Raw genomic sequence first — 12225 nt, 5'->3', positions numbered from 1 at the left:
GGGGAAGGGAAGGAGGGAGGGAGGGAGGGAGGGAGGGAGGGAGGGAGGGAGGGAGGGAGGGAGGGAGGAAGGGATGAAGGAAGAGAGGCTTAGTGGCATACACCTTTTCATCCCTGTACTTGTGAGGCTGAGGCAGGAGGATCATGAGGTCAAAGTCAGCTTGGGCTCACTGTATAAGTGAGGTGGTCTCAAACAAACAAGACAAAACAGAGTCTTGTTTCTTGTTTCTGTTCCCACCTTCTCCATCTTCTCTCACATTACATTCAGTATCTGCATCTCACTGAGCATCCCTTTGGTACCCGGTCGATATTCCCAGAAGTAGAGATGCACAAAACCACATCATTCAGACCCCTGCTTAGCCACCTCCTTGTTTGTATGACCTTGGACCATTCATTTAACCCCTCTGAACCTTTTTCCTTGCTTCCAAGATGAAGACCTTTGTAATTTCTTCTCTACAAGAGTGGATAAGATTGACTCTTGGAGTCAGCTGAGCACAGCAGAACACAGTGGTGCATGCCTATAACCTCAACACTAGAGAGGCGGAGGCAGAAGGGTGGCTACAAATTTAAGGCCACTTTGAACTATATACAGGAGTTTCAGGCTAGCCAGAACCATGTAGTGAGACTCTATTATCTTAGAAAGGGAGGGAGGGCTCAGCCGTAGGACAATGCCCCTCACTTAGTAAGTATGACTGGTTAGCTGCTGTTGGATGGCAATCTCCATCACCTTCTGAATGGCAAAGTGTTCCCTTGCGGTCACCCTGAGTGATAAATAATGCAGGGAGACGTCAAGGCCAGGTCACCACAAACACCCAGGGGACAACTAATCAAACAGAAGCCAGTGAGTCATGCTCGAGTCATCTGGGAACCACACACTAGCCTGGGCGGCTGGCCCAGTCAGCATTCTGTCTCCCAGTGGCCAGGCCCAGCAGTTCCAGCACACCTCCTCTGCAGGGACGCCTCCTTCTTCAGCAACCATCTTCCTCAAGGCCGCCACAGTACTGAGGATCGGCACAGCCAGGCCAACCCGCAGAAACCGCTGGCTCTTGGAGGGGAAGACCAAAGTGACACTCAAGAATCTGGAAAACAGAAGAGGAGCCAAAATCCTTAATGTCCGTTAAGGTGACAGAAACGGTCACCAGCACCAGGACCATGGGGACAGACATCATTTATACACAATTTGCTAGTTGGGTCCTTGCACTTTAGGTACCCTTCCAATAGGTGGCAGAAAAGAGCCAAATCTCACAAACTGCTTTTCCAGAGGGCTGAACATAAAAGGGTTTTGAGTGGAAGCCAAATCGCATAAATCTCTGGTCCCGTGACTGTAACAGTTAAATAGAAAGGATTAAAAAGCAAACAACAAGGTTGGGAGGGGGTGGTGCACACCTTTAATCCCAGCACTTGGGAGACAGAGGCAGGTGGATCTCTGTGAGTTAAGGCTGGCCATCCTGGTCTATAGAGTTAGTTCTAGTATAGTCAAGGCTACACAAAGAAACCTTGTCTCAAAAAACAAAACAAACAACCTGTATTTTGTAAAACAAAACAGCCAAGTTGCTCCTTCCAAAAGAAATCAACTGCATTGGTGACTTGTCCTCGGTGAGAATTCCCCTTGTCAATCTCTGCTTCCACTCCCCCCACAGCCCTCAGAGGCCACTCCTGGGGGAGTCTGCCGTGCTGTGGTAATTAGCCAAGTCATAAGCGAGGGTAAGAACCTGGTGAGTCTGTCTCAGGGTCACTGTTTAACCACGGTGCTACCAAGGGTCCTCAGTCTCAGCCTACATTTTCCAAGGCTGCCAGTGGCAGTATGACCTACGTTACTGTTTAAGATGACAGTTCTGCTTGTGGTGCTGATGGTAGAGACAGTACGGCAGGTCTGAGCAGAGGGAGTGGGGCCCGGTGAAAAGGACCCTACACATGAAGATGTCCAAGGGAATACAAAGGAGGGATAGGGCCGAGGACGGTGGGACCAAAGTGATAAGCACCTCCGTCTCCATGCCAGGACTGGCTCCACATTCAGATTCACCAACCTTCCAAGACACTGGCCTGGCCATCTGTGCTGGTGGCAAAATGGGCTTCCAGGAAAGGACCACACTGCCAGTTCCTTGCTTTTGGATACTGCAGCCCACTGCTCGCTCATCCCAACACCACTTTCTTCTCATCTTTACCAAAAAAGCTGTTTTTCCTCTTTCTTTGCTCCTTCATGAAATCATTTCCCTATAATCACATGTGGTAGCTCATACCTATAGACCCAGTACTTGGGAAGGTAAGGCAGCGGGATGGCCAGCTTGAGCCACTGAATGAGTCTCTGTCTTAAAAAAAAAACAATGAATGAATTAAAAATTCCCTGTCCCTTTATAAAGAAGGATCCTGAGGTACAATGGGGAAGAGGTTGCAGCAACAGAGGCCCTTGTCTGATGCAGGGTGGAGCCTGTGCCAGCTCCTGAAAGGGCCAAAGACCTAAGTCAGGACACAGCATGGACATATACAAGAATCCTGTTCACGTTCCTTCCTCAGCTAAAGAATGGACTCTCTTTACTTACCCATTCAGTACTGAGTGTCACCTGACTGCAGGACTGGTCTCTAGAGAAACGCTAAGTGAAACACGGCAGATTGAGAACCAGAGGGTACCCAGGAGAGAGGAGGGAAGGGTCGAGTATGGCGGGCATGCCATGACACTCAGGACACTCACGTACCTCGTCTGGCGCAAGGGGATGGGAAGGGACACACACAGGAAAGGATCGAAGGTGTTGCTTTGCTTCAGGCAGTGAGGACAAGTCAAGGAAGATCTGTGAGGGTGAAGAACAGAGACAAACCTTCATCACACAGAGGAAAAGAGAGGTGCTCAGCTCATAACTTATATATGAATGTTCCTTGCAGCCTTGTTCACAAGAGTCAGAGGGGAATCAACCAAGCTATCTGGCTATAGAAAAGAGGTGAACAAAATGTGGTACATCTACACTGTGGATTACAACTCAGCCATAAAAAAGAAACAGAAAGTATCACGTCAAGTACCTAGAGAGACCCAGACACACAAGGCTACTTATTGTATCATTGTTGGTATGAAATATGTAAAATAGGAAAGCCAAAGAGACACAATACAAAGTGAAGGTTTATAGAAGCTGGGAGAAAGGGAAGTGGAGTGTGACTAACTCCTGGGTACCAGGTTTTCTCTTTGGGTGATAAAAGTTTTCAGGAGCCAGAAGGAGAGGATGACGACCCAGCACTGTGAGCATACACAGCGCTGGGTTGTGTATTTTAAATGTATAATTGAGCTGGGTGTGGATGCTGATGCAGGAAGAACACCAGAACCCAGAAGTTCGAGACCAGAACGTACCAAAGAACAAAATTAAATGGATACTTGTTGAAGTAAGATGCTTAATTTTATGTTTTAGGACTTTCCCCTTTTGAGGAGAGGAGGAGAGTTTAGTCTCATGTCTCAGCATACTAAGGATGGGAAAAAACATTGCATACCAACTTTCAGGCCAAAGGGGTCTCAGGGTCTTTTTATCCCTGGTGCTTAGCTTCCCTGAGCCCCCAAAACACACAAATAAAATTTTTTAAATTACATTTATTTATTTCATAGGGGTGGGTGGCCATGCCACGGTATGCATGTCAAGTCAGACAACAGCCTTTGGGAGTGGGTTCTCTCCTTCCATGAGGGTTCTGTCATGGAACTCAGGTCACCAGGCTTGTCAGCAAGTACCTTTACTCTGAGCCTTTGTACTAGCCCACAAGCACTTTTTCAAGGTCCAGACTTCTAGGTTTTTCTGCCATGGATTTTATTTCAATGAGGGAAAGGAGGGTCTCTGGCATCTTAAGTTTAAAAACTTTCCAAGAGCCAGATGTGGCATTTCACAGCTGTAATCCTAGTACTCGAGAAACTGAGGTGGAAGGGTGGAAAAGCTCCAGGCCAGCCTAGGCTATATAGCAAGATACTATCTCAAGAAAATAATAATAACAATAAAAATAATAGCAACAACAACAATAATGATATAGGGAAAGCAAGAAGATGAATCCGTGGATTCACCTGAGGCATCTGCTCATTGTTACACCTCGGGAATAAAGTTATCTAAATAGAGAGAAGTTACCAGAAGGTTAGCAGTGATTTAGAAAACAGTCCCCATGGCCTTTTGTTTCCTTGCTTGCTGGTAGTGCTGGAGCATGAGGCCTCAGGACTACTAGGCCTGCTGTCTACACCACATCACACCCCAGTGTCCCCAGCTCACATTGCTGCTGAACTCACCCAGGAGAGTCAAGGTAGTGTTTTGATAAAAGCAGTGTGTCCCACAGCATTTGCTGGCCACTGGGTGTGGCATTGTGGGGTTCCCTCTGCTGCCCAGTTTCTCTTCAGAACCCCCCACCTCTTCAGATCACCGTGTGCCAGGCTGTGTAACAGGTCACAGGATAGATTCTTGGGTTTGGAAAGCATCCTAATCCCTGCTTCACTCTTTGCTTCTTTTAGCCTCCATAAAACAAAAGCAGGCGCATGTCTTCTCCCATAGAATGGCATCGTATCAAACTCGTCCAAGAACATGACCTTGATGTCTTTTCTCTAAATATATTATGTGTGCATGTGAGCATGTGCAGGTGCCTGCAGAGGCCAGGCAGAGCTGTCGGATCCTTTGGAACAGGAATTTTTGGAATTTGTGAGCTGCCTGATGTGGGTGCTGGGATCCAAACTCGTGCTCTGAAACAGCGATGTATTCTTAACCGCTGAGCCACATCCACATTTCCTGCCCCAGTGTGACCTTTCTATTAGCCCTGAATTTATCTCAGGTACCAAGAGATGTGTGATTTGGGGGAAAAAAATTCTTAGTAATTAGCTAAGTATTTGTATTATATATGAATGTATGTGCATATATATATATGCATATGTATGTGTCTTATGGAAGTGAGAATCAAACCCATAGAGCTGCATTGTATCAAACTTCAAACAGTTGTATCATAGCCAACTGGTTCAAGGATATGACCTTGCACACACCAAGCATGTGCTTTACCATTGAGCTATAGCCTCATTCTAAGTTCACATAGATCATAAGCACTATATTTTAATAGTTTATAAAGCAAAAATGTATTATCAAATCCTATGCAAATACTACACATTGACTATAAAAAAATAACAACCCTCTCACAGAAGTTGAGAATAGAATGGCAATGACCAGAGATCAGGGAGAAGGGATGGCAGATGAAGAAATGCTGACCCATGTGCATGAGCTCACAGGTATCACCAAGTCCTGTATTTAACCATGTAGGTGAAATCATTAAAAATAACTAAGTATTATACATTTTGTGAGATTTTTTTTTTTACCATAAACCCAGAATGTTTAAAGAAACATACATTTAGCATGACATTATATATTACAGGACACATGTCAAGTCATCATACCATTCACATGTTCAATTTTGATTTTGTTCCAGTCTTTAAAATATGGAGTTTAAAATGTTTGAAATACACAGATGTGGAAATCTCACATAAGAGGTTTTCTGTATCCAGTGGCTTTCCGTAAGTCTCAACCTCTATGCTCATTCCCACCCTGAAGCTTGTAGTCATCTTTGTTGAGCATGTCCCCCCTTCCCCCATTTGATCCTCCTCAGCTATCAAAGTCCATGAAAAGACACATGTGGCCGAGCAGTCTAAGGCTAGGGTCTCCTCTTTGAAGTCTCATTGCTGCAGGTATTTTTGCTAAACACCATAATTCTTTCAAACTTCCCTACTTTCCTATAGAAATACACATGGCCATGTGATGATTTCTATATCCCCCATGCTGTGTTGAGCTCACAATGACTAACTCAAGCCATGCTGCGCAAACAGGAAGGGCCCCCCCCTTGCTTCGGTATGACTTCAACTGGTGATATTCTGGCTTCCACATCCCTGCTGTACAGGACCATCCCCCAGCCACTCCTTCCTTCCTTTAAAGGGGAGCAGAGGGCCATTCCAAGAGCCAAGAAGGAAAAGAAGAAATCCTCAAGGCCTGGAGTCCACAGGAGGTTGACTGGGGCTGCAACAGGAAAGGGAAGGGTCTTTGTGTGTTTTGTCGTGCAGGGTCAAGGGCCATGAGACACAGGCGACCTCTGTGCAGAGCCCATGGGCACCTCTCACCTGTACTGTGCTTGAAAGTGGCTCTGCACAAAGCTGGGGCCTAGGGGGAGAGGAGCTGCAGATGGCCGGAGGTCCTCCGAGGCCTTGCTGGCGTCTGGGGGCAGCTGCAAAGAAACAGGAAAGAAATCCAGTGACGTCCTGTCCACATTATGTCACACAGCTGCTTCCAGACCATGGAGCCCATTAAACCCACCCCCAATGCCCACACTGTCCCTTCCTGAGCCTTGAGGAGCGATGATCTTCAATACTGCCTTTACCATCCCTCAGTGTTCTTCCAATCCTGCTGCCCGCTCCCCCACCGAGTCCATGAGAAAGGGTAGATACACGTGCTGAGAGCAGAACTGGAATGATGCATAGCGGGGAGCTCACACACACACCCAGGTCCGACTCCGCCCTGGGGTTGATGGCAGGGCTTTCACCTATGTCCTGCGAGGGCCAATATCAGTACCAATAGTCTAAAAGGAAGGCGCCACCCGCTCCAGAGGTTCTAGGCAGGAATCTTCTCTTAGCCTCTTCCAGATTCAGTGCTGCTGGAATTGCTTATCCTGTGGGCCACACCATACCGTCCTCAGGGCCAGCATCTTCAAAACTCTCTCTGCTCTATATTTATGCCGCTTTGTCCTCTGTGGTCTCCAAACTCCCTCTGCCTCTGTTATAACAACACTCAATATTGTGCTAAGGGACCACCTGGATAATCCAAGTTAATTACCCTAATTCAACACTCTTAATCACGTCTGCAAACATCAGATCCAAATCCCTGCATCCTTAATTTATCTTTCTGGGTCATCTTTCACCTCTCCTCCCTCAGGGCTCTGGTCCACACCAATATCCCCAGTCTCCTCTGGAAGGCTATCACTCCCAGTACGAACTGCGTCAGCTTCCCAAGTTCCCTAGGTACCCTTACTCTCAGCCCACTCCACACCACACAGAGGACATAATTGCTACACAGGATCCATGCTGCTGGATAGGGCAGTCCAGGGGGCCATTCCAATCACAATACCTCAAAATACAAAGGTGTTGAGTAAATATTTGAGCATCCATGTAAGACCAGACATATAATTTGCCTGCCAACACTGCATCTCAATTTCTCGGTTTTTTTTTTTTTTTTTTGTCCTCACTACCCTGAGGAGTCATTTTAGACATGTTCTGGGCATTGCATCCAGGGCCTCACACATACTAGGCAAGTACTCTACCACTGAGCTTCCTCTCCAACTAGGCATGCTTTTCAAAACATCTCCAACACAAAACTATAGTATAACACTGTGCACACCTCTGTGTGTTATGTGAATATCTATCTCCTAGACCAGTTCTTGGCATTTGGGGACCTTGGACATATTCTCTTTGCTTCTGTGTCACCATGAGTAATCTTTATTCTCTTCAATTGTTTCTGTTGAGCATTTTAACAGTGATAACACACGTGGCTAATACATTCAACTTTTCTAACCCAGTTAAATAATTTACTTGCTTTGTAGGCTTTTAATCTCAGTCCATTTTTTGTTGCTATAATAAAATACCCAAACTGAGTAATTTATTCTCTCTTGTTTTGTGTTGTCATTGTTTGTTTGTGTTTGGGTAGAGTCTTGTGTGGGGGAACAGGAGGGTTCAGGCAGCTCTGTTGGCCTCAAACTCATTCTGGACCCATGACCAACTTTAAGACTCCTGATTTTCTACCTATACCTCTCAAATGCTGGGATTACAGGCATGCACCGCTACTCTGGTCATACTGAGAAAGGTTGGTTTAACTTGTAATTCTATAGGCTAGAAGACAGCACTACATCCTCTCAGCACCTGGCAAGGGCCTCGGGGCTCACAACAAAGCAGACATCTTGTCCTGGTCTTATGAAGCCACCAATCCCATCACGGGTACACCCTACTCTCATGATCTCATCTGTCTCAATTATTCTCCAAAGGGCTTGGCTTATTTCCAAATACCAATAGCAGGACTGAGGCTGGGACTGAGTGGTAGGGAGATGCTTACTCCCTAGCATGTGTGAGGCCCTGGGATCCATTCCCAGCACTGCAAAATACCATCAGCACAAAAGTGTGGGGATTAAGTCTCCAGCATGCAAACAGTTTCCTAATTCTAATATGGGAGTCATGATAGCACCCATCTTAGAGAAGGCATGTCTTGAGGAGTCAGTCATTCATAGATAGTGTGTTAGTCAGGGTTACTGCTGCTGTGATAAAACACCATGACCTAAAGCAACTTGGGAAGGAAAGGGTTTATTCGCTTTACATAACCAAAGTCACAGTCCACGGAGGGAAGCCAAGGCAGGAACTCAAACCAGGTAGGAACCTAGAGGTAGAAGCTGATACAGAGGTCATAAGGGGATACTGCTTACTGGCTTGCTCCTCATGGCTTGCTCAGCCTGCTTTCTTATAGCACCCAGGACCACCAGCCAAGAGGTGGCACTACCCATAATGGGCTAGGCCCTTTCCCACCAATCATTAAAAAAAAAATACTCTATGTACTTGCCCAAAGTCTGATCTTACGGAGGCGATTTCTCATTTGAGGTTCTCTCCTCTCAGACACCTCTAGTTTGTGTTGACATAAAACTATCCAGCATAGATAGATAGATAGATAGATAGATAGATAGATAGATAGATACATACATACATACATACATACATACATACGACATACATAGACAGACAGACAGACAGAGAAATGATTGATAGGCAGATAGAAGACAGACAGACAAACAAAACTATCAGCTATTTCAATATGTAGCACCCACCACCTGTAGAGTACTCAGTATGTGCCAGACTAGGTATCTGTTAACCAGAGTGGTAGCGCTCCATGCTTACAGGCATGCTTTAACTCAACAGCCATCCCTAGGAAAAGGAGGACATCAGAAGATTTAAGTGTCCAAGTAACAAGCAGGTGACCTGAGAAGAAGCCATGAAGATGAAAAGAGATGGGAGGGGAAAATCAAGACATCCTGCGTGAGGAGCTCTTAGTTCAGCAGAACCAAGGAGAAGAAAGAAAGGGATAAAAACACCAACTCCATGGTCGCCACTCAGGGGTGGCTGGACACGGGTTCCATTAACAGAAGTCAAAAGAGATGGGGCTGGAGAAAGACATACCAAATTCAAGGGTGTCTCAACAGCCAAACAGAGAACTAGAATTGTTGTAGAATATTATTTTAGGGTGTGTTACTTTTGTTTATGCTAGGGAACATTGGTTTAATGATGCAAAGCTGTGTTGCTTTTGTTTATGCTGCATTTGTTTAACTCTGTGAAGCTGTGTTACTGTGCCTGTCTAAGACACCTGATGGTCTAATGAAGCCCTGATCGGCCAATAACAAGGCAGGAGCAAGGATAGGCGGGGCTGGCAGGCATATAGGATAAATAGGAGAAAGGAGGAGAGGAGGATGTCAGGGGCCAGCCACCCACGGAGTAAGAGTGAAAATAAGGTATACAGACGGAAGAGAAGGAAGAAGCCCAGAGGCAAGGGCAGTCAGGATAATTTAAGAAAAGCTGGCAAGAAAGAAGACAAGATAAATCTGGGCATTTATAAATAATAATACGTCTCTGTGTGTGATTTATTTGGGAGCTGGGTGGTGCCCCCCCCCGCAAAAAAGCCAAAAGAGGAAAAAGAGGGAAACAACACCATTTTGGTGTTCCAGCGTGGGGCTGGAGTAAAAGGCAACATCTATGCTGAGTGGCGGATATTTGCAAGGACAGAGAGGGGTGAACTTGTATTGTGTGGACACAGGGATGTTCTGGCTCCCCAGGATTTACCCTTCGTGAGCCCCTGAGTCCAGTCCCTGGGTGGAAATGTGGTGTTGTCCTCTGAGTGGAGCTCAGCTGGGACTACCCACACAAGACTCTCCACACCCCCAGCTTGTTGCTGCTCCCTCATAAAAAGAGAACCTAGAAAGGGTCATTAGGTCCTCACTGAGATTCTGGCCATACTTCCTATGTCCCGTCAACTGGCTGTAATCCCAACCTAGCTGCGAGTGGTCTCAGGCGGTTCTAGAGTATAGAGGAGCTGGAAGGCTGACTGAAAAGCAGGGGACTCCATGTGTGTGGCTTTAGGAGGTCGCTACCCACACTGGGAAGGACCCGTTAGTGATAACAGCTCTTCTGAGGTCACACACACACATCTCTAGGTCCCTCACCCATGCTCCTCTAATTGAGCCCAATAAACTCATTGGTTCTCCAAGCTAGACTTGGATGGAATGGTTAATTTGGTTGGCCATTAGTGACTTGGCTGGGATAAAGAGATGTTTGCTTATGTCTCCCCAGGAAAAGCTTAATTCCCTACCAAGAGACAGGTCCATGACCCAAACTGCACTGAGATGTCCCTGCCAGAACGTGAGCAGTGTGACTAAAGCTAAAAACACTGATTCTAGCTGTCAGACTAGACAGGAAAGTTCTTGCCATCAAGGCTCCTCGTTAACCCAGAGCTGTCTCATTCTAGACGAGTTTCCCCATGTAATGCCGTGACTTCTCCCTGGCTGACCATATACGTTCCCCTCCTAGAAAGGCTTAAGTTCCGTGCAACCAGGAACTTACACAGGAGAGTTCAAGAGAGAAATGACAAGCTGAGACACTAGGCATGACTGTAGATGGGGGTCACGTGGGCTGAAGTGTAGAAAGAAAATGCTGAGCAAGACAGGAGGAGAGGCAGTGGGACATCATTTATGAAACATGGACTGTGAGGTCGGAGGAATGTGAATCTGGACCCAGGTGAGCAAACCTTGCTGCCCTCAGAGTTTCAGGGATGCTTGAGCAGCATCCCCTAGCGTGCAACTGTGGTGCAAATCACGAGATGAGGTACACACCAGCATGGAGGTTCACACCCGTAATCCCATCACTTGGGGGCTGACACAGGAAGATCACTGGTTAAAAGGAACTTTGTACTCATTTTGAATTTTGAGGCCAGCCTGGGCTACAGTGTGAGTTTGAGGTTAGGATAAGCTACAGAAGGAAACTCTGTCTCAGAAAGTAAGGAGGGGGAGGGGAAGACTCTTGCTTAGCACACAATAGGTTCTTGATACAAGTCTGCTGTTTCTCTCCTTAGACTCATTCCCACCTTTGTTCTGCAAAAGTAGCACTTTCTAGAAAACTATCAAAAAGATTGTTTATGAGTTGGTGTTTAGGGGGCAGTGAAAATACAGCCTTTGCAGGATGAAGTATTTGAGAATCGTTAAAGTGATGGAAAAGAGAGTGGCCCTTACGTTTTCTATTCCCCTTACAAACAAATCTCATTACAAGCTTTCCTATGTCCTCAGTACAGAAAGACCTTCATAAGGGAAAATCACTCAGAGTTACACAGAGGGCAGGAGTTTTCTTTGTGGAAAGGGAAAATGAAGTTTCCTGCTAAATAACCGAGAGGCTCTGCCTACTGCCTCCAGGATACACGGCCCAGCCATGAAGCAGCCCACCTTCCAGAAGCAACTTCAGGAGGGCTGAGAAAGTGACACTGTTGGTGTCACCGGGTCAGAGAGAGGCTGAGTAAGTCCCTTACTCCAGCCAACAGCCACCTCCAGACCTTGCCTAGGGATGCCCCGCTCCTAACACACCTGTTCCACAGAGGGACCGAAAGCTGATACCATGAGGACAGGGAGCGAGGAGAGGAACCTGAAATCAGACTGAGTGGTTGGCAGGCCCAGGCAGGGAGGATTTGGTTCCAGGTCTTTAGGAAGTCACCAGAGCAAGGCAAACAGGAGATGACATCATCTTGTCCCCTTTCGGAAAAGATCTGGCTTCAGTGTGGAGAAAGCCATGGAGGACAATACTGGAAGTGGAGCCCGGGAGTGTCACCTGCCTAGCAAGCACAAGGTCCTGGGGTCCACCCCCAGCCCAAAAGAAAGAAAGAAGGGAGGGAAAGAGGGAGAGAGGGAGGGAAAGAAGTTAGTTGAAAGACTGTTAATCATGGCTACTTTTTCTGTATCTTGAAATTACGAAGAATGACTGGCAGGCCCTCATGACGTAAATAAATTCAAATGTCTCAAAGAACAGTTTGGGGATGGCACATATTCATAGGGAACAAAGATTTTAGAGCAGAGCCTCTCAACTAAAGGTTGATTTGGGTCCCCACTTCGGGGACATTTGGCAAGGTTTGCACACACATTTAGCAGCACAAGTCAGTACTGACCCTGGCACCTGGCCACAAAG

General features: G+C 46.5%; 1 protein-coding gene across 3 annotated transcripts in view; it reads right to left on the bottom strand.

The window, feature by feature from the left end:
* The window catches only part of Usp43 (ubiquitin specific peptidase 43), a 66817-nt gene that overhangs the window by 41354 nt on the left and 13238 nt on the right, over positions 1-12225 (bottom strand). For all 3 annotated transcript variants that reach the window (XM_075992107.1, XM_075992109.1, XM_075992110.1), the window contains exons 3-5: positions 6100-6203; positions 2693-2785; positions 943-1078 (exon numbers count right to left, since the gene is read on the bottom strand). In XM_075992107.1, coding sequence (XP_075848222.1) covers positions 943-1078; positions 2693-2785; positions 6100-6203 — 333 coding nt within the window. The remainder of the gene's footprint in view (positions 1-942; positions 1079-2692; positions 2786-6099; positions 6204-12225) is intronic.

The sequence above is a fragment of the Microtus pennsylvanicus genome, chromosome 11, assembly GCF_037038515.1.
Source record: "Microtus pennsylvanicus isolate mMicPen1 chromosome 11, mMicPen1.hap1, whole genome shotgun sequence".
Lineage (NCBI taxonomy): Eukaryota > Metazoa > Chordata > Mammalia > Rodentia > Cricetidae > Microtus > Microtus pennsylvanicus.
Note: the sequence above shows the minus strand (reverse complement) of the source record. Positions and strands in the feature narration are given on the sequence as shown.